Source organism: Muntiacus reevesi, chromosome 10 (assembly GCF_963930625.1).
Source record: "Muntiacus reevesi chromosome 10, mMunRee1.1, whole genome shotgun sequence".
NCBI lineage: Eukaryota > Metazoa > Chordata > Mammalia > Artiodactyla > Cervidae > Muntiacus > Muntiacus reevesi.
In genome coordinates, this window is record NC_089258.1 from 67,429,699 (window position 1) to 67,452,629 (window position 22,931).

At 41.1% G+C, this 22,931-nt stretch overlaps 1 protein-coding gene across 1 annotated transcript; it reads left to right on the forward strand.

Annotated features, from left to right (window-relative positions):
• Positions 1 to 617: 617 nt before the first annotated feature.
• Positions 618 to 22,039, forward strand: DCTN6 (dynactin subunit 6). Its single transcript, XM_065946917.1, has 7 exons — positions 618 to 715; positions 5,491 to 5,555; positions 14,971 to 15,076; positions 16,426 to 16,514; positions 17,821 to 17,868; positions 19,447 to 19,589; positions 21,146 to 22,039. Exons 1-7 carry the CDS (start codon positions 693 to 695, stop codon positions 21,242 to 21,244), a joined length of 573 nt encoding a protein of 190 aa, XP_065802989.1. The 5' UTR covers positions 618 to 692; the 3' UTR covers positions 21,245 to 22,039.
• Positions 22,040 to 22,931: the final 892 nt, after the last annotated feature.

Consider the following 22,931-nt stretch of genomic DNA (forward strand, 5'->3'; position numbering starts at 1 on the left):
GGTCTCTCGCATTGCAGGCAGATTCTTTACCACTGTGCCACCAAAGCTCTGTTCTGGACATTTTAGGTTTCATAAGACCTCGCAGCATTCAGGTCAAGTAGGCATTCGAATAATCAGGTGTGAAGCTTGCCAAGAAGGACAGAATTAGAGATTAACCTTAGAAAGAAATCAGGTAGAGGGTACTTAATTTACAGTAGGATGGGGGGGAGGGGGTGGGAACCAGCTTATATTGAAAGGGCAAGGGGCCCAGGTTTAGCAGGAGAATCCTTAAGGAACTTAACTGAGAATGAACAGTGGGGCTTAATGAAGTCACAATGACTTACGTTGGATCTAACTTAAGGGCTGTTTTAAATCCGAGTCCGCCCATCCTTTCACTGCACTAACAATCAGTTTGCGGCCAAACACCGCCGCCCGGCTGGAGCCGGCTAACGCAGAACTGAAACCTCCACCGCGAGCCGGCCCCGCCCCTTCCCCCGTCCTGCCAGGCTCCGCCCCTTCCCCGGCTTCTGTCAGGCTCCGCCCCTTCCCAGTCTTCTGTCAGGCTCCGCCCCGTCCTGACAGGCTCCACCTCTTCCCCGTCTTCTGACAGGCTCCGCCCCTTCCCCGTCCTGCCAGGCTCCACAATCGCCCACAGAGATCATCGCTGTGCTCAGGCGGTTGTGTCGATCCAACTGGAAACAGAAGCCGAAACCATGGCGGAGAAGACTCAAAAGAGGTGGGTCGCTGTCTGAGAAACTGTCCTCTCCTTCCCGCAGGGGTGGAATCTGCTCTTGGTCGTCAGTGGTGGGGACTTAGGTGGTGTCTTATTCCTGGCGCCCGGTTCCTAAGGCCCAGACTTGGCGTTCGCGGAGGGAGGAGGCGACGGGCTGAGGGTAGCGAGGGCCGAGAAAGGATGCGGAATGGGGTGGGGAAAGGTTCTGGTTCGTGGTCCCTCGGTGGCCTGGCTGGCCCTCGGCCACGCGCCCGCGCTGTCTCGGGCGGGCCTGCTGAGGATGCAGGGCGTCCCCGCTGCCTGGGGCACAGAGGGACCCTCCCCTTTTCCGCGGCTCTCCTAACCCCTGTAGCTGTCCTGTGTTCCCATCGCCCACGGCCTCCGAGACCCTCCCTGTCCGTCAGAGGAGCTCCGTGTATGTGTAGACGGACTCCAAGCGGGGGCCGCGCCTGGGCCAAAGCTAGCTGCTTGGTAAACGCGTGGGGACGAGCCTCGGGGCTGCTGGGCGCTGTCGGTGGGAAGGGACAGCTGGGATGCAACACAAGCTTCAGTTAAACTGTTTCCCAAAGCAGCAAAGTTGAGCACCCTCTGCTGACTCTTTTAGAAAATGAACACCGACAAGCCTTGTTTTGGGGGAGGGCATAAATTAACATTTAGGTTTTTCATCCATTTAGGTAAGTAATTGTAATCTTTTGCATAAGCTAAAGAGGAACAGATATGCTAGGAATATTGTGCAGTGTATAATATGAGTGTGCTGTGGAGATGCGGGTGCTGTTGATATTTTATTAGTTAGGACTTCGGCTAAGTCTTTCCTCAAGTGCCTGCTCCCAGCTCCGCCCGGTCACTCTCTGCGGTTTTGGACCACGTTTTAATTGGTCTAATGGTGAGTTTAATTATTCCTGCCTCACAAAGAAATATTCTGACTGTGACGCACACAACCTGGGGCGTCTTCCTTGGGCGTAAAATTGAAGACAGGGCATTTTTGAGTCTCTTCTGTTCTCACTTGCCCAGCGTAAGTTAAATGTTAGATAATGCTTTTTTTTTTTTCATTAAAAAATTGATAGCAAGAGGGAGGCTAAGGGAATAGAAAACTAGGATCGGAAATCATGTGTAAAATGAGCTGTTTTATAGAGGTTAATTTATTTGTCCACGGACTAATAAGATTGCTTTTTTAAACACACAAACCCACCTGAAGGGAAAAGGATCGGAGAAAAAGTGTTTCTAAATGGTGATACATTTCAAGGGCAAAATCATAAAGCTGACACAAGAAAACTGTCCAAAATGACAGGATGTTTCCAGGAAACTTCCAGCTAACAAAAAAGGGATGATTGATGTTCGTGTTTTAGAGTATGGCTGAGCATGGACTCAAACTTTAGCATGGACTATTGCTGTACACCTTTAAGCCCTGCCCCTTTACCAGAAAACAGTTGCCCAACTCTTTGTGACCGCATGGACTGTAGCCTGACAGGCTCCTCTATCTATGAAAGTTTTCAGGCAAGAATACTGGAGTGGGTTGCCATGCCAATTGGGGGGATTGGGGGGTGCGGTCTTCCCAACCCAGGTATCGAACCTGCTTCTTTTGCATCTCCTGCATTGGGAGACAGATTCTTTACCAGCAAACCACCTGGGAAGCCGGGTAACAATTACTGGGCTCCTGCCATAAGCAATCAGAGAAGGCAATGGCACCCCACTCCAGTACTCTTGCCTGGAGAATCCCAGGGACGGGGGAGCCTGGTGGGCTGCCGTCTATGAGGTCGCACAGAGTCGGACACGACTGAAGCGACTTAGCAGCAGCAGCAGCAGCAGCCATAAGCAATCAACTGTCAGTGAGCAACCATTAGCGGTCCTGCTCAACCACCCATGGGTGCTGCAGTGGGCCCCTCCCACAAGCCGCCAGCTGTCAGTGAGAGACAGTGGTCCCCTCAGTCAGCAGAGCGGTGGTCTTCAGGCCTGAGGCAGATCCTGGGGACAGCTGGGGGCTGTTTCCTGCAGGGCTCCAGAGCCCTGCCAAGGCCTCCCACTGGCCAGGCTCAGGCCTTGAGCCGCTGCCAACCTCTCCCCCACCCCTGTGTCTGCAGCATAATGGCAGCGGCGTCTGCATAGGATGCAGTCTGCAGGACCCAGCCCCTGCCCTAAGGGTGGCGTGAAGAGCCTGAGGGTCTTTGGGGTCCTGGGCGCCTGTCTCCCTCAGCGATGACGGTTTCACAGGGTCTGGGGACAGGCCTTGATGGATGTCTGCCTTCTCTTAGCCAGGACCTGGACTTCGGAGCATGACAGCTGTGCCTTGGGACCTGGCCCTTTCTTGTCAGAACAGAGAATAACATTTATTTGGTAGAGATTTACAGGAACATCGTTACCTGACCATGAGTTGACCTCAAGAACAAAGGATCTGACCTAGGATGTTTGCAATGACTAACCACGCCCCCACCCCAGTTCCTAGAAAAGAGCTGTGCTGAAAGCTTTTAGGGAGTTAGGGGTTTTAAGGCATAAGCCACCCATCTCCTTGCCTGGCCCTGCAGTAAACCTTCCTCTGCTCCAAACTCTGACATTTTAGTATTGTTTGGCTGCTCTGTGAGTCACGTGGACTTGTGTTTCGATATTATTACGACAGTGATGTCCCAGGAATGAACTTTGCTTCAAGAAATTTCAAGGCCCTGGGCTTCAATTTCCTCATCTAGAAAATGAGGGGTTTGGAGCGTTTTCTGTTTTCTACTCCATGTCACTAAAGTTTTTCCTTCTCCTATTCAATAGAAAGGTTATATATTTTCTGTGGTTTCAGCAGACAAGTGACATGTAGTAACCCAGATGGATCATTTTTAAATTGTATTAATTTGTGCCTTGTAGAGAGTCAGTGCCTATCAATATGATGGAGACAGATGTAGCTGTGTCTCCTCTGGACATTTCTTAAAGATAGACTTAAGGCTTATAAGTTTTTGGTTTTATCAGTATTCTTTTTTTCAAACTTATTTATTTATTTTTGGCTATTCTGGGTCTTCATTGCTGTGTGGGACTTTCTCTGGTTCCAGAGAGTGGGGGCTACTCTAGTTGTAATGTGTGGGCTTCTCTTTGTGGCAGCTTCTCTTATAGCAAGGCATGGGCTCTAGGCTGGGTAGTTGTGGTGCACAGGCTTAATTGCCCCATGGCACATGGAACCTTTTAATTTCAGAGATGCTTGTTCCTTGGAAGGAAAGCTACGACAAACCTAGGCAGCATATTAAAAAGCAGAAATATCACTTTGTCAACAAAGGTCTGTATAGCCACGGCTACGGTTTTTCCAGTAGTCATGTATGGATGTGGGAGTTGGACCTTAAAGAAGGCTGAGCACCAAAGAATTGATGTTTTCAAACTGGTGCTAGAGAAGACTCTTCAGAGTCCCTTGGACCCCAAGGAGATAAAAAACCAGTCAATCCTAAAGGAAATCGACCCTGAATATTCATTGGAGGACTGATGCTGAAGCTGAAGCTCCAGTACTTTGGTCACCTCAGGCAAAGAGCTAACTCCTTGGCATGGAGCCTGTGCTGGGAATGATTGAGGACAGGAGGAGAAGCGGGCAGCAGAGGATGAGGTGGTTGGATAGCATCACTGACTCAGTGGATATGTGTTTGAGCAAACTATGGGAGATAGTGAACGACAGGGAAGCCTGGCATGCTGCAGTCCATGGGGTCAAACCTAATGACTGAACAACAGCAATGTGGAATCTTCCCAGACCAGGAATTGAACCCATGTCCCCTGCATTGGGAGCCAGATTCTCAACCACTGGACCACCAGGGAAGTTCTGATGGATATTCTTTTTACTTAAAGCTTTAAAAATACTTTGTGATAGGAAGATTTGTTCACTTAAATTTGTAGAAGAAAAATCCGTGCATGTCCTTTTTTAGTTTTCCACATCAGTATGGAAGTGGTGATTTTTTTTAAATATTTATTTTTGGTGTTACTCTTTATTTATATTAGGGAATATTTGGGTGGATTCTGGAATATGAATGATGGAGAAACATGTTAAAGAGTTTGTACTCTGCTGACTCTCAGCTATATTTCTGGTCTAGTGCTCTCATAGCCTCAGATCTAGATTTACTGGGTCTTTCTCCATGGGTACCTCAAACTGAGTTCATCTAAACTTTAACCAATTAACTTCCATTTTTTATTTTCTTACTTTTCTATGTACTGATGTTTTTCAAATCTTCTAACAGATATGTCAGATGCCTCCTAATTTTTTTTCCCAAGTGCTCATCACATAATCTTTCAAGTTTTTTCCTAGAAATCTTCCCTTTGCAGTCCTCTGTCTTTGCTCTCTAAGACCGATGCACAGCGATTACCCCAATGTTCCCCTCTGTCCTTGTACATTAGAGTCTCTGATTCTAGTCCCTGGCTTTGATTTTTCTGACTTAACGATGTAGCTTGGAGACCATCCCAACTCTTTACTCACAGGATTATTCATTCTTTCTTATGCAGTATATTAATTCATAGTATACCATAATGTATTAACCAGGTCTCTAGTAATGAATACCTAGGTTGTTTTGAGCTTTTTGCTGTTTAAAAACAATGTTGGTGTTAAAAGAGCCCAATGCCTCTTTTCCTCTCAAGCATTTTAAAAACACATGATAAGTGATTTTAGCTTGATGGATGGTATATCACCTGAGAAGTTTATAATATATTAAATCTTACAATTTACTTTTCATTTTCCATCAGTTTGTTTTAACCTTTCTATCATTGCAGTGTCAGGATAGCTTGTGTAACAATATTTTTAAACCTTACCCATGATGCATGTTTTCTTCCTACAGTGTGAAGATCGCACCTGGAGCAGTTGTGTGTGTAGAGAGTGAAATCAGAGGTGATGTCACTATAGGTAAGAAAATATCCTGTTAGTGTTGTCGCTCAAGAATTGGTGTTATTTAGTTTATTTCAGTGCTTGACAGTTCATTAGGTATTATTTTCTATGTTTGACTGAGGTCCTAATTTTATTGACAAAGCAATGTATTTCTCTAAGTATTTAATATTTCTCAAATAATTTAGTGTGATGGAGTCTACATTTAAACTTCTGTCTGATAAACTAACATGGCAACATAATAAAGTAACTTATTTGAGAGACATCTACTGTGTCCCTACTATGTGCCAGGCCCTATGCTCACACCTGAGCTTGCACTCAGGACCCAGCAGTGAAGATAGCAGAGCTCACATTCCTCTAAGAGTGTAATCCAGAGTCTGACGGACTTGGGGTTGGCATCCTCACTCTATCTGCTGGATGGCCTCAGGCACATCACTGCGTCTCTCATTTTCCCCTTCTCTATGGCTGTGTGTGTCAGGGTTAGGGTCAGCCGGTTGTGGTGATAGTAACCCAGAGGAGTAGTAGCGCAGTGTACACAGAGTTGTAACGCAGTGTAGTAAACCCGGAGGTCTGCTCTCTTACATAAAAAGCCTGAGGGTAGGCAGTTCACGTCCCGTCGGGCGATTGTCCGGGAGCTCCAGCCTCACAGGCCAGGATGTGATGGCTGGAGCACCAAGACTGTCTTGGGTAAGAAAGGAGAGGAGTGGAGACAAAAGGTGCACCCCCCAGTGGAGTCAGCTCGCCTTAAATAGTCTTCCTGAAGGTTCCACAACACCCTCTGCCTTGGGCCGGGTCTCAAGGACGCCGCTAGCTACGGAGAATGCTGGGAGATGTATTCTGAACCGGACACATTGCTGCCCGCGTATTGGGTTCTCTTACATAGGAAAAGGGAAGAATGGATATCCAGCGGCAGCAGCTTTTTTCACATGCAAAATAAGAATGCCTTCCTCAGAGCTTTTTGAAGGATTAAATAAGAGAGTATTTATGAAAGTCATTGCCCAATACCTGACATGTAGTAAGCACTCAATAAATGGTGGCTAGCTACACTGTAAAATCAGTTTAGCCTTGCTTTAGAGGTTAAGTCCAGCGTTTAAACTAAATGAACAATTTAACATGTGGCAACGTGGGCTTCCCTGGTGGCTCAGTGGTAAAGAATCTGCCTGCAATGCAGGAGATGTGGGTTTAATCCCTGGGTGGGGAAGATCTCCTGGAGAAGAAAATGGCAACCCACTCCAGTATTCTTGCCTGGGAAATCCATGAACAGAGGAGCCTGGTGGGCTGCAGTACATTGGGTCACAAAAGAGTTGGACGCAACTTAGCGACTAAACAACAGTTTGCTTATGTGAACATGATGGAGTTCCCCCAAGTGCACATTTTAGCCACTAGATCTTTTCCATATGTTTTCACTGGACATGGTACCCCACTTTATTAACGTGAGTGTGTGTTTACTAGCCACTGGGTGTTACCAGAGTAGAGCTTTCAGGAAACGAAGTACACTTTCAGAGAGAAAATGTGCCTTGTTCCCTTACACTAACAGTATCTGCAAAAGAAAAAAAAAATTTCTGTAACTTTAGTAAATCTAAGCCTCCAGCCACTTCAGGATCATATCTTATAAAACTAGTTACGATTGTGCCAGTATTATGGAGCATCATTAGGGATTTGCCCAGGTTGGATCTAATTAATTATTTTATTTTATTTTTTTTAATTAATTATTTTAAATTGACAGAATTTCAAAGTTTAGAAGGTGACTCTATTTCTTTTCAGTCCTGTATTAACTTTGTTAACTTTTAAACCACTTGCAAACTTTTTATGAGGAGAAATTAGCCACATGTTTCTGTTCCTCTGCATTTTTATTCTAGTATTTTTATGGTTTTCATCATGATTCAAGGAATAACATCTAATATTAATTCGCAGGGTATTGTACAATTAGAAGGAAAGTAAGACTAAAATAATGATATTTCCCTCTCATTTCTACTTCTTCCCTACTTTAAACACTGTGTTCAGTATCTGCTATGTAGTAGATACACAGATGGTACGGATATCTCTACAGGTGTAAGTGTACACACAGGTATACATATATGTTTGTGTGTGTGTTTCAGATTTGAAAGAGCAGGTCCTGTTCTTGCAGAAGCTTCCCTAGAAGAGCAGTAAAGGCTTTATCCTGTGAAAAGAAGAGCTGGACCGCTGCGTAGGATTGGGGCCTGGGGATTTCAGGAATCAGCACTCACTTTACTGTTCTCCCTCTGTCTTTCATATCTTGGTGCTCTTCCCTCTTCTTTATCCCTCTTATCCTCCTGCCTTCCTTAAACATTGAAATTATGTAAAGAAATGTGGTATTTAAATCTACTTTCCATATAAACTGATCACTGACTGATCAGGCACCACTCTGGTGGTTAAAATACAAAATGATTATTCAACACAGATCTTCAGTGATGGATTGTAGCATAAGAAGTTATATTTTTTAAAAAAAACTAATGATTTTAATTTCATCATTGAATGGATCTAAGTTAATATTTTGTTGGGTTTATTTTTGACCCAGGTTTTTAAAACCAAAAAATTTGCTCACTTTACAGAAACATCTCAATTTTCAAAACTAAGGAAAAGATTCAGAGTGATACAGTTACCCAGTGTTCCATGTTCTATATATCTTATCTCATTTTCATTTGCCTGTTTCTTATTCTTAATTTTATATATAAATATAGAAATTTTCCAGAGCTGATACTTAGTCATATCTATCACTTTTGTATTTGGTGTAAAATAATCTCTTATCTTTTTGTACTGTTGATTCCTTTCCCTGATGTAATATCTCAGATTAAAAAAAGCTCTTGGTAGATGAAAAGTTCAATCAAAGCAGAGAGTGCAGATAAGTTACCTGATTAAAACTCACTCTCCTTACCATGTTTTCTTTTTCCTTCTTTTTTGGGGGAGGGGTGTGGAATTTTCTTAGGGAAACTTTTATTTGTTATTTATTAAAAAAATTTTATTGATGTATAGTTGATTTATGATGTATGTTGTTAGTTTCTGCTGTACGGCAAAGTGAATCAGTTACACACATACATACACCCACCCTTTCTTAGAGTCTCTTCCCATATAGGCCATTACAGAGGATTGAGTAGAGTTTCCTGCGCTATAGAGTAGGTCCTTACTAATTATCTATTTTATACATAGTTGTTTGTCTATATCAACCCTAGTCTCCCAGTTTGTCCCTCCCTCCCTTCCTCCCTGGTGACCGTAAGTTTGTTTTCTATATCTGTGACTCCATTTCTGTTTTGTAAATAAGTTCATTTTTTTAGATTCCGCGTATCGTATTATGTGATATTTGTCTTTCTCTCTGTCTGACTTACTTCACATAGCATGATAATCTCTGGATCCATCCATGTTGCTACAAATGGCATTATTTCATTCTTTATGGTGGCTGAGAAATATTCCATTGTATATATGTATCACATCTTTACCCATTCCTTTGTCAATGGGCTATTGTTTTTCAATTTAGGGCTGGTTTCCTTTTTGCTTAATTTATCAGAATAACTAATGTAAGTCTTCTGTTACAGGATAGATATGGAGATTTCACGATGTTTTACATAACTTTCCATCCCCTCATCAGTTTTACCTTGCTATGTTTCAGTTAGTAGAACTTTAAATTTTCTGTTTTCCTAGAAAATCAAGTATTTGGTTTATTAAACAAACTAGTCTGAAGCTTTGAAGTGTAGCCCTTAACCAGAAACCCTATGTCTGTGGCCCTGCTGGAATCTGACCCCTTTCATTAGAGTCTGCTAGGAAACAGACCTTGGGAGAAATAACAGTTCTCTCGTTAATTATAATTTGGGTAAATAAGGTTTCATCTTATTTACTATCAAGCCTGCTTTTTTTTTAAGCCTGCTTTTAATTAGACTGCCTTGATTTATGGCTTTTGCATTATTTTCTGAAAATTTTGCTTTAAAAGCTGAAACACATTTTAGAAAGGTACGTCTGTGCAGTCAAGTGGTCCTGTTACAGCCTGAAGGCAGACTCCTGGGGTTCGGACAACACCTGGGGACTCATGGTGTGAAGGCAGAACTCCTACAGTGACGGAGCTTTGTCATGGAAGCACTGTGTCCCACTTTGTTGTTCCTTCCATTAGAGTTTTTGATACAGATCAGAAGCTTCCCTTTTATTGTGGAAATTTTTTTAAATTGAGGTAACATTGGTTTATAATATTACATAAGTTTCATATGTACAACATTATATGGAAATCTTTTTCAATAAAGCAAAACAGTGACTTTGACTTGAGAAATCCATCGAATATAAAACAGTTGTTAAAAGTACTTCATCTTATAGGTCAAAGGAATTGTTTTCATTTTCAAGAGACCTTGTGGCTTTTGGAACTATTTATTGACATATGAAAATGTCCACAAAGATTGCTTTCTGTGGCAAAGATAGACAGGAAAAATACCCTTTACTAGCTGAAGGGAATGGAAATATGATGCAAGGAATGTCTTTCTGGCTAGGTTGCATCAAGCCCAGCCAACCATTTAGAAAAATAATTCATCAGCCAGTAAGGCAGCTCCAACTCTAGACACATTTATCCAAACAAGGAGATAAGCCAAATAGGGTTTCAGCACATTTGGTAAGAAAATACACAAACTACCCTGCCAGAAAGAGCGCCAAGAAAGTTCACGACAGCCTTTTAACAGAAACTTGCAATGGTGACAGATTTTTATTTTTAAAGCATTTTAACCCCGAGACCCTTGAGCTTGGTTTGAATTCAGACCATCCTAGGTGAAAGTGCCACTGGCGTGCAGAGCAGTCTGGAGCAGACCGTGCTTACAGCTCTGCGTGCGGTTGCTGCCCGCGTCTTGCACGAGTGCTGGGCTCTCGGGCCTTCTGGTGCCAGCCTCCAGCGCTGTGCAGAGACGAGGCACCTGGGCAGGCGTCTCCTTTAAGAAGTTCACCGGACTCGAGTCTTAGCAGTCACGTATGCTGCGGTTCATGTTGAAAAACTAGCCTCTCTAGTCTCTGCCCCAAAAAGCCCTGTAAGAGGTTAAAGGGAGCTATTTAGTCTGTCCCTCATCACCTTGCTGTTACTTCACAATTCAGAGTAGATCACATTGCCAACATTCAATGGCTCATGGAGAAAGCAAGGGGGTTCGGAAAAATATCTACTTCTGCTTCATTGACTACACTGAAGCCTTTGACCATATGGATCCCAACAAACTGTGGAAAATTCGTAAGAGACAGGAGACCAGATCACCTTACCTGTCTGCTGAGAAACCCGTATGTGGGTCAAGAAGCAACAGTTAGAACTGAACACAGAACAACGGTCTGGTTCCAAGTTGGGAAAGGAATATGTTAAGGCTGTATTTTGTCACCCTGCTTATTTAACTTCTATGCAGAGTACATCATGCAAAATGCTGGGCTGGATGAAGCACAAGCTGGAATCAGGATTGCTGGGAGAAATATTAGCAACCTCAGATATGCAGGTGATACCACTCTATTGTCAGAAAGTGAAGAGGAGAGAGCCTGTTGTTGAGAGTGAAAAAGCTGGCTTGAAACTTAACATTAAAAAAACTAAGATCACAGCATCTGGTACCATCACTTCATGGCAGAGTTTATTTCTTTGGGCTCCAAAATCAGTGCAGTGACTGCAGCCATGAAATTAAAAGACGCTTGCTCCTTGGAAGAAAAGCTATGATAAACCTAGACAGTGTATTAAAAATCAGAGACATCACTTTGCTGACAAAGGTCCACAGCAAAGCTATGGTTTTTCCAGCAGTTATGTACAGATGTGAGTTGGACCATAAGGCTGAGTGCTGAAGATTCGATGCTTTTGAACTGTGGTGCTAGAGAAGACTCTTGAGAGTCCCTTGGACAGCAAGGAGATAAAACCTGTCGATCCTAAAGGAAATCAACCCTGAATATTCATTGGAGGGCTGATGCTGAGGCTGAAGTTCCAATACTTTGGCCACCTGATGAGAAAAGCTGACTCATTGGAAAAGATGGTGATGCTGGTAAAGATTGAAAGCAAAAGGAGAAGGGAGTGGCAGAGGATGAGATGGTTAGATGGCATCACCGACTCAGTGGACAGGAGTTTGAGCAAACCCCAGGAGATAGCGAAGGACAGAGGAGCATGGCATCCCGCAGTGCATGGGGTCTAAGAGTTGGACACGCCTTAAGGACTGAGCGACGACCGATTCACCTTTCAAGTCATTCAGAACTCCAGGACTTGTAGTTTGGCAGTGTGACCACCAGGTGGAGCTGCTGTCTTAAACAGGTCTCCTGGAAACTGCTCACCGGTCTCCTGTAATGCTTTGTATCCCAGGGAAGGCCTTCAGACTTAGAACCGGTTTTCCAGTTATTTACTAACTCTCTTGTTAAGAGTGATAAGAAATAATAATAATAAAATACCTGGCTATAACATAGCTCCAACATTATTTTTAAACGGGAAAAAAAGAAAATATCTATTGTTTTCAAACCTGTACTTCAGAGGAACTTTTAAAGAAGCATAGGTCCCAGTGTAACCTTTGTCTTATCAGCCTTTTCTCACGTAACTTTTTGCAAGACTGCTTGTCAAAAGCTGCAGCCTGAGGACCAGCAGAATATCTCGTGCCTCTGGGTACTAATCTAGCTGTGGTAAAGGATCTGCTTTCTGTCACAGCCAGGACGACCTCTTCCTCCTGTCAGATCTTTAATGCCAGTATGGAAAATTTTTATTAATCTTTTTCACTGTCTTACAGAAAGGTAAAGAATTTCTTCCCTGTTTAAAAGGTTTCACCCTGTTACTTGAGTGTCAGGGGAATAAAGCAGTCCCTTTTCTTCTGTTTCTCAGACCAGAAAGAGTTATTTTGTTTTCTGTGATAAAGTTCTTAGCTCTTAGTGTCAGATAGTGATGAACCTCCCATTTTGAAGAACTATGGGCCAGACCCCACGATTTCCTTTCCAAATATAATCCACACTTCAACCTGGTGAGATAGGCTATCATAGACTTCATCTTTTTATAGATGAGAAAACTGAGGCATCTGAGAGGCTAAGCACACAGCTTTTAAGTGATAAAGGCCAGAGCCTGGACTTTCTAGACAAGGGATGTGGTTGCTGGCTGGGGCTTTAATTATAAAGAACCGAAAATAGAAAGATCGTGTCCCTTTATCATAGAATATCTTAACATAAAATATAAATCTGGCATTGTGCAAACCACAGCTTTAAATTGCTTCACACAGCTGGAAAGACCTATAAGAAATTTCTCATTTCAAAGGAATCCAGTGTTTGTTTCAGCATTGTTTTAGCACCTCTCCCCAGAAGTGGTAATTCTTCTAAATGCCTATTATTAAGGGATTGGTTAAATAAATCATGGTATATTAATATGATGTGAAATAATATTCAACAATTCAAAGAAAATGGGCTTATGTGGAAAAAATCACCATAACTTCTTAGGTGAAAAAGCAAATTATAGAATAAGTACCATTCCTTAGTTTTTGAAATTCATATTTTAGTATGTAAAATTCATATTTTTTCTCCTTCAAGTTGAACTTATCTTCTAACTTTCTAGGGAAATATATTTTATATGCAGTCATATTTACAGATTTTAAATATATACTAGTACTTAAGTCTGCAGTAATACTTCAGACTTTTAAGAATAGTTAACCTACAGGGAATGGGATCAGCAGGAGGAAAGAGGATCTTTCACTTTTGACTTTGATTGATTTTTTTGGGGATGAGCAGGTATTCCTTTTATAATTACGTGTATGTGTGTGTGTGTATTTATAATTATGTGTGTGTATTTATAATTATGTGTATGTGTATATTTATAATTATGTGTGTGTGTGTATTTATAATTATGTGTGTGTGTGTGTTTGTAATTATGCGTGTATATTTTTTTACCAAAGGAGAAAGGCACCCATGGTCACCGTCATGGTCACCTTGAGAAGCTTCCCAGGGATCTGAGTGACCCCATCTTCTATTCTGAAATCTCCTATCCTAAGCAGGAGCATTTGCCAGGAAAGTTTTACTCTAGCAGCCGAGGATTTAGGGAGCCAGAGGTGACCCAAATAACAAAGCCAGCCTCTGTGTGTCCTCTGACCCCACACCCATGTTGGGCCCCACCCTCTGTATCAGTCCCCAGCTCTTCATTGTTAGGGAAAAAAATAAGCTGTCCTGAGATTCTTTCCAATTCTCTGGGCACCAGGAACACCTCCTTATTTATTTTAATACATTTTTGAGTGAGCGTGTTAAGTCTTCCCGATTTTCAAGACAAACAAACCTCCAGAGGGCAAAAATAGCACCCATTCCTTTTTGTTTCCCTGTAACATACAGCCCTGCATCTTGCCTGTCACTAGCGGAGAGTGACTGTTGAATAAATTAACAGTTTATTAGTACAGTTTATTGGAACAGTTGAGTACTGAATGTCACGGACAGTGTCGTCTTCCGGCCTCCCTGCCTGCCTGGTGTCAGCGCTTCTGCCCACCCTCTCCTGCTGTCAGTCACCTGCGTCCTGTCTAAAGCAGAAACTTCCTGTCCTCGTGTTTACAGATAAGGATGGCCTTGGTCTGCGTTGGTGAGGCACTGTTGGGGGGGAGTGCCTGCAGTGAGGTTATGTTTTCTCATCAGTGGCTTCATTATCACCCAAATGCTAGGCCTTAGGGTAAATCAGAGGAAGGGAATGGTACAGTCCAGAACCAACGGCCATGTTTAGGCCATGCAGGGCCTCCTCCACCCTGGTGGGGAAGGGATGCGATGAGGGCCCTTCCTACCCCTCAGCGTGAGGCTGGAGTGAGGCCTCATCTCTCCCACTGCCAGAGTCCAGAAACCACACTTGGCCCCTTTGTCTGCCTCCTTTTATCCTTTTCAGCTGGTTAAAATCATATCCTCGACCAGACAGCAAGGGCTCTGCCTTCTTCCACTAAGTAGGCTTATAATAAGGATGGTGACAGAGTAGCAAAGGTCAGGTTAGTCTCCATGTTTTTGAACTCTCATTCCACCCGTATTTCATCATGTTCCCTTGATAAAAAGGCTAATCCTGTAATACACCGGCATGAGAAAGTGTTCCATGGTTCACCAGCATAAGCAAGTACCAGTGTTGTAAGCAATGAGAGCCTTGCCTTTATGAGGGAAGAGAAGGGAAGGAATTAATTTTTACTGCCAACTCTATGCCAAAATAGCATTGTCTACAAACAGCGTTTCATCTGATTCTTACAACAACCCTGCGGGACTGGTATTATCACCACCCCCATTTCACCACTGAGATGACAGAGACTTCACAAGCGAGGGTGAGCTGGGATTATCTGGCCCCAAAGCCCTCTGCTGTCTCCCCTCTGCTGGGCTGGAGATTTGGCCCAAACTACAGTGATAGCCTTTGTAACGTGCCCTGTGGGGTACCTGGTACCTGCTTTAGGAAACGTTCCTCCCATCAGCCTCCTTGGAAGCTCGGCCTCCACAGGTAATTTCTTTTCCATCCATTTAACAGGACCCAGGACAGTGATCCATCCTAAAGCACGAATCATCGCAGAAGCCGGTCCGATAGTGATCGGTGAAGGTAACCTAATAGAGGAACAGGCGCTCATCATAAACGCGTGAGTAGGCCCCTTACAGGTGCTTTGAACGAGCTGCTGCAGAAAGTCTCCATTAGTGTCAGCCATCTCTAGGGACCTTTTCCAGCTGACGTATGGAAAGCCCACTGTCTGAGAACCAGGAAGACACTAAGGATGTTTTCCAGCACAAGTGGTTAGTAAGTGAGGACACTACAGACCAGAGGGGCAGAGAGACTTGTCCAAGGTGAAGCGGCTCATAGGTGGATGACTGGAACCTCCGACTCCGGGTCTGGGCATCTTCCCTTACGTGGGTCAGCCTCTTCTGTTCCTTAAGTAGACGTTTCCTGAGGACACCCCAGTGTCCCTGTGCTGCTCCCAGCCTCGAATTGTCTTCTGATTGGATGTTTTGATTCTGGCTGCCAAGTTATTACTCATGCCAGGTCACATGAACTCCAGTCTGATGTGTATTTTCGTATGCCTTGTGGGGATAACAGAATTATATTTGAAAAACTGGAGGTCCTAGAGGCAATTTTTCAACTTTAAAGATTAAAAAGAATTATAAGCTATTAGAACATGTATGATCTTAGTGAAGTAGACTGTAATACCTATGAAATTTTTACAAGCATCTGTAAAGCTAGATAAAATTTTGGCAGGAAATTCAAGCTTATACCTGATTTATAGCAACAGTGTATGGAATTTGTAATAAAGACCTTGGGAAAATATTTAACTGTGATAAAGAGATTGATTTGTCTTAATGCTTACTTAGGCTTTGGGAGTTTCTTACTATATTAAACAGTTTCTTTTTAAAATATATTTTGGCACCTTTAGTGTAAGTCAATTAACAACAGCTATATTCTGCAGTAACTCAGCTGTCAGAGATAAAGCACCATTTTTAAATGGCTTCCTCCTCTTAGACTACAAACATTTTTTTGTTACAAATATTTCAGCTAACCACGTAACAGCATAAAATGATTATTTTACATATTCTGTTTACATTTCACAATCTTGAATGGTTATTAGGAATGGAAAATCTTCAAGTTAGGCATGATTTTGATTCCAGTTTAACAAGCTGAGAGTCCCAGCCAGCTTCTTTTCTACCTTGTCCTGGGAAAGGCCCCCTGGACTTTGAGTTTAAAAAATAAACAAAGGAAGACTGACCTTCTATACACACCTGTGATTTCTTTACATTTCAGTAGTTCTTTTTCAATTCAGAATCAGGTCTTCTCCAGCATAAAGGATAAATAATTCACTTGGATTAAGAAATTACTGAACATCATTACATATATTAAGCTTGATAGAGGTACAATTGAGAGAAAGAACCCAAATTCTGTAACAGGAGAATTGCTTATTGCATTATTGACTTTTTGATAATTTCTCTCTTCTTTTTATAGTCACCCTGATAATATCACTCCTGATGCAGAAGATCCAGACCCCAAACCTATGATCATTGGCACCAATAATGTGTTTGAAGTTGGCTGTTGTATCCTTTGCAATAATTTAAGAGAAGTCATTCCCAACTGTCTTTCAGTACCCGATCTCCTCTGTAGAAATTGTCATAAATTATCTACCAAATACTTTATGTATACATATATCTCTATATATATATACACACACACATACACTTTCTATATAATAGATAATTTAATTATATATGTGACCTATATTGTGTGTGTGTGTGTGTGTATACATATATAAATAAGAATTATATTTTTAGGACTAGGCCATCCATGTCTTGAAAAGACTTATTTACTGTGTATCAAAAAAAGCGATTCCCTCTCTTTGACTGAGTACCTTCAGAGCGTGAAGGAAGCGTGCTGTCTTCAGGCGTGCACGCGTGCACATGCACACACTCACCTCTAGGAACCGTCTTGCTTGTGTTGCTGCGTCTTGTCAGCGGGTACAGGGGCTGAGTGGCAGTGGACATGAAGCAGAGTAATCTTGGCTGCAATCCTGATTTAAGAACCACAGCTCTGTCCATTTGTGACTCCTGTATAGTTTTAGGTTGACAGCGTGTTGTTGTCTGATACAAGGAAGTGGTGAATGGGCTGGAAATATTTCATTCTTAGATGTTTTTCTCCTGAGTGTTTCCATGCTTTTGCTGATTTCATGCTCTAAAAAGAGTAAAATGTTTTCATAATGTGAGTAAAATCTTTTCATAGTGTGAGTAAAACATTACTTTTTAAGAGAAACTATTAATACTTCAAGGAAAAAATCTAAAGGTTTAACAATAGCAAAATATTTAAATGAATTCAGCTTCAGTTATAAGATACACCATTAGAACCATTAAGCTTCACTTAAAATTATGTTTTTAAAGATTCTGATGGTATGGAATAAGGCTTGCAAAGGTAGGTGAACTGAATGAAGCAAGCTACCAGCGGTTATACAGCTTTATTTTATACAGTTTGATTTCCAGTTATGTAAAGGGAATTATATATCTTTACATAAAGATATGTCAGGCTGTTAACAGTGCCACCCTTACGTGATTGGGGGTTAGTTTTAATGTTCTTAATTATGAAAATATGTTTCTTAATTATGAAAATACTCATAAAACTGGGGTACAAGGTGCTCATTTCTTTAAAAATATAGAAGTCGTTTATTTATACTTCAAGATATTTCTGTTTAAAGAATTAAACTTTACTTGCCGACTGCCCTGGGCAGGGAGTTCTGGTCAGCCCAGCCTGCGGGGCCCTCCCAGACCTCTGTCCGCCCCACTGCAGGACAAGGAGAGTGAGTCAGAAAGAAAAAGATGAACATGTTCACGATGCGTACTTAACTCTGGCTTACAGATTGCCAAGCCATGAAAATAGGAGATAATAATGTTATCGAGTCAAAAGGTAAGCTGTGTTTGGAACTATATTGTGAGAAGTGATTACCTCCTTTCTCTCTGTGGTGGTCTAGAAAACAGCCTAAGTGCAAGCCATGACGAAGCCATGTGCTTAGAAGGACTACAGCGTGGTTGGAAGCGGGCTAACATAGCCGTGAGATGAATTTTTTGCCTTTAAGGAACCTAATCTAATCATGTGTTTTATCCACTAAATTAAATTTCTAGCTGTGTACATTTAAGTCAGGATTGAGTTAAACCCTCAGGTGAAAGATTTGAAAAAGATATCTACTAAAAACTAGTGTCCGTGGTAATTTAGTTGATTCATGTTGTTGTTGAATTAAAGGAAAAAAAACAATTTCTCTAGTAGTTTGCTGTCTTTAACTTCTGGACTGCTTTCCCCTAGCCCATTAGAAACAAATGTAAGCTACTTATCACAGGAGGGGCTAGGCAGGGGGCTTACCTGAGTCGCCACCACTGCTGGGAAGTGACTCCAAGAGCTTGTCCAAAAAGAACCAGAATGATAAGACTTCTCTGTTTATTTTTCTCAATAATGATATCTATTTAAGAGGAAAAATACATTCATTTTATTCATTTAAAAAATTTTTATTTATTTTTGGCTGTGCTGGGTCTTTGTTGCTTCGAGGGCTTTTCTCGAGGTGAGGTTCACGGCTTCTCATTGCAGTGATTTCTCTTGTCGGGCATGGCTCCAGGGCGCGTGGGCTCAGTAGTTGCGGCTCCTGGGCTCCAGAGCACAGGCTCCATCGTCGTGACCGTGGACTTAGTTGCTCTAAAGCATGTGGGATCTGCCCAGATCAGGGATGGAGCTCATGTCTCCTGCATTGGCGGGTGGATTCCTTACCACTGAGCCACCAGGGAAGCCCATGACCTCTTTATTATTTTTTTAAATTAATTAATTTTAATTGGAGGATAATTACTTTACACCATTGTGGTGGTTTTTGCCATACATTGACATGAATCAGCCATGGGTACACATGTGTCCCCCCATTCTGAACCCCCCACGCACCTCTCTCCCCACCGGCTTTGAGTGCCCTGCTTCATACAACGAACTTGCACTGGCCAAGACCTCTTTAGAAGAGTGCCTTTCCTTTTTTAGTCTTGAATGGCATAAAAGATTTTTTTTTTAAATACTTAGACTTTTTGTTAACCTACTTAATGGTTTTTATTTAATTTGGATTACCAGTTATGATGATGATGAGTATCACTGTCATTTTCTATTTATTGTATACGTACTGTGTGTCAGACCTGTGCTTGACACTTGACATTTATTATCTCATTTATTCCTTACAGCACATTGTGAAGTAGGATGGGCTCCATTTTAGAGATAAACTCGCTGAGAGCACTTACAGGTCACACAGATCACAACAGAGCTCTGTTTTGAATCCACCTAATACTAGCCTGGTTCGTGCCTCTCTGCTGTACAAACTCTGGACTGAAGTACTTCTTTTAATATGTTTCTTAAGGACAGTTTGTATTTTTATGCTTGGATTGTCTTAGGAAAAAAGCAGTGTTCTAGTCGTTGAGTCGTTGAATGCCTCATGTTGGAGTTCCCTATGTGTCTTTCCTGCAGCATATGTAGGCAGAAATGTAATACTGACAAGTGGGTGTATCATCGGGGCCTGTTGCAACCTGAACACGTTTGAAGTCATCCCTGAGAACACAGTAATCTATGGCGGAGACTGCCTTCGTCGAGTGCAGACTGAACGGCCACAGGTACTAGAACCTCTTTAGTAGGCACTGTCCTTTCTAGGGCTGCTAATTTTCCCCAAATACCACACAAATGTTTTAATGGGGCAGTGAGTCTGTTACTTAAAAAGCAAATGATTAAAATAAAGCATCAGAGGAACATTCCTAAAACTACAGTTTATTTGTTGACTCAGTAGAATTATTGAGTCCTTAAGTTAATATCAGAAATACGTCCAAAGATGACAGTGACACATTGACTTTGGGAAGAGAACATCCAGGGATGTTACTTTTTTCTTACATATTTTCACTGGTGCATTACAAACTATACTGATGTGCTCCTAAAATACCAACCTTCAAGGGTAAGAAATGAACCTACCAAATTACTGTACACCCAATTTGGGTCTACCTGTCAGTTTACTGACATAGTTGGCTTGAAAATAAATGCAGCTTGTGAATATACAAGTATATTTAGATATTTTCCTGGCTTATGAGGAATTGTCCCCTCCTAATAACCAAGAATAATGGCAAGTATGCATTTGGAGTTTCATGTTAGAGTAGGAAATAAGTATTGATAGAGCATTTGGGGCTTCGTTTGGACAGAAGGCATTCTGTTTGTTTTAACCTTACTGCTTGGCACACGAAGTCTATTTCCTTGGTTACGCAGCCTCCTTCCCCTCCCCCAAAGATAATGTTTGCAAGGCATTTAGCACTTTTGATTCTTAGCCATATTTTATCAGAAATTAAAATGCCAGTTCTTTCTGGCTTATTCTAATTCTGTAATCTTTGGCTTTTATTATTATAAGCAAGTATTACTATTCTCTGGACCAAAAAAGAAATAAGAACAAATCTAGTATTTTTTCACTTATCTTTCTGCATAACAGCAAAATGATTGAAGAGGGAGAAATGAAGCTGGAGTTGGGTTAAGGGAGATTAGAATTAAGTGAGCAAGAATATCTGAAGTTTAATACGTAATGGTATGTATGCAGCACTGTTTTCCATGTTTTACCAATTACAAGGATCACATAGAGGTCCTTATTACAAATGATCCCCAGGCTTTTTCAACCGAAGTGGTTAGGGCAAAGGGCCTAACAGTACACCAAGTGAATTTTACAGTGAGGTCAAGTGTGAGCAAAGCTGATGTATGAAGAGTGAAGATCAGATGAGTGTCATAGCGGTGCGCTCTGTCACGTAGAAAGCAGTGTACTCATGTTGTCTACTATGATTGAAACTCTTTCACTTCTTAGAGGCCAAGATGAAATGTATAAAAAGCAAGGTTGAAAACTGATAAACATACATTTTTATATGCAAAAGTTTTTATATGCAAAAGTTTTATATTACCAAACTTAATGTATGTTCATTGTAAATTGAAAGAGCAGGAAAGCAAAATTAAGTCAGTGAACGGGATCCGCTGCAGGGGGCACAGGTTCAATCCCTGGTCAGGGAACTAGGATTTGGCATGCCTCAGTCCAAAAAAAAGATCAGTGAAAATCACCTGTAATTCCATGACTTAGTGATAATCATTTCCACCTGATGCTTTAACTTTGCTTTCTGCTGGCCAGTTCTTAATTCTCTTATCTTTTTAGCCCCAGACACTACAGCTGGATTTCCTGATGAAAATCTTGCCAAACTACCATCACCTAAAGAAGACCATGAAAGGAAGCTCAACTCCAGTTAAGAACTGAGAACAATAGATGACATCAAGATGATATTTGTGTTTGACCGATGTCTTTTTTTTTTCCTTTGGACCGGTGTCTTTTGAAAGAACCACATGTTTGTGCGTTCATAACAGTCCACAAAACACCTGTTGACTTTATCTTGTAAAATTGAATTAGAGAAGAAAGTAATGGATTTTCATTATAACTGTCCTCTTTAATTTATATGAAGTGTATTATTTTCTGATGTCGTTGTCCCATTCTGATAATTTGCAGATTTTTTGTTCTGTGTTGCGTGTTATATAAACTGTTGGCCATGAATTTTAGTTATGTAAAAGACTACTCATGATAAGAAAGAACATATTGTTATGTATTTATATTCGAACAGATACTAAACTAAATAAAAATGTTGATGACAGGACTTTTACTTTAATCAGTTTTTCTACTTGCATCAACTTTCCCAAAATAGCTCTTTTAATTTTTATTGTATACTAGTTAAATATTAAAGCTAATGTGTTTACCTTTTCCTTTTGTGAATTTGTGGCTGTCTAAAATTTCAGGTGAAATTTCAGCAGCTATTGAATTAATTTAGATTTTATTTTGTTCCCAAGAAAAATATATTTTTTTTCTTTTTAGTAAAACAAAAAAGTAATCAGGGAAAGATGTATTCGGTAGAATATGAGGTCAAAAAGAATGGTGTCTAATGAAAATGACAAGTAAATGACCATTGAGTGGTATTCTAAGGTTTCTGAGGACAATGAAACTAGAAGAGATTTTGATGTATTTATAAATATCTTAAATTTTTGGCATATTACTAATCAATAATTACCAACCTTGGCATGATTCTGTTTACCTGATTACATAATAGGCAAAATATTGAGAATTTTATGTAATTCCAAGTTTTTTTTTAATAAATTCAAGTGTGTGCATTTAATGGAACATAGTAACTTTTGAATTAGTAGATGTTGATTAATACTAAGACATTAAATGTTAAAATATTTTCTCTTGAAACATTTGTTTTAATTGAAATACAGTTGAGTATGTTGTGTTAGTTTTCCATGCACAGCAGAATGATTCAGTTATGCATATATGCGTATTCTTTTTCATATTCTTATCCATTATAAGTTATCACAAGGTTAATTTTTAATTGTGAATAGTAAAAATCTATTTTTGAATTTCTGAAACTGACTGGTACAAATTAGCCTTTGTTCCAAATGTGAATGACTTTATTTTGATAAGAATATTCATGACTCAAGTTAGAAAAGTACACTGCTACATGTAGTGGTTTGAGAAGAGGAGAACATCACATAAATGTCCTGTTTTTGATAACTGCTGTCTATTCATTTTTCAACCCCTGGTGATCACCTTAGGATGTTGTTGATTACAAAAATTTCTAGGTAAAAGAGCAGAAATTACCAAACTACCCTTGCAGTGCTGAGCCAGTTCTGAATATTATCTCTGGATAAGCTCTGATGCGCTCATAACTGCCCTGTGCTCCAAACCACGCAGGTAGTATGTGAAGACAGCAGCGGGATCCCTCCCGAGAAGTTGGTAATAAGGTGTCCCCAGAGCATCAAACTATTAAATCATCATGTGAGAAGAGCCTCAACGTTTATCAGGTACACTGTGGCTTTTAACTGCTACTAACTCATTTGAGGAAAGAAAATGTTAACAGAAAATGTCGGTTTACCAGGAGTACAGAGAAAGAAAGTGTGAC

Coding starts and splice junctions, on each gene's coding strand:
- DCTN6 (XM_065946917.1), top strand. CDS start 693: ATGGCGGAGAAGACTCAAAAGAG. Junction 716..5,490: donor GCGGAGAAGACTCAAAAGAG/GTGGGTCGCTGT, acceptor TTCTTCCTACAG/TGTGAAGATCGCACCTGGAG. Junction 17,869..19,446: donor TAATGTTATCGAGTCAAAAG/GTAAGCTGTGTT, acceptor TCTTTCCTGCAG/CATATGTAGGCAGAAATGTA.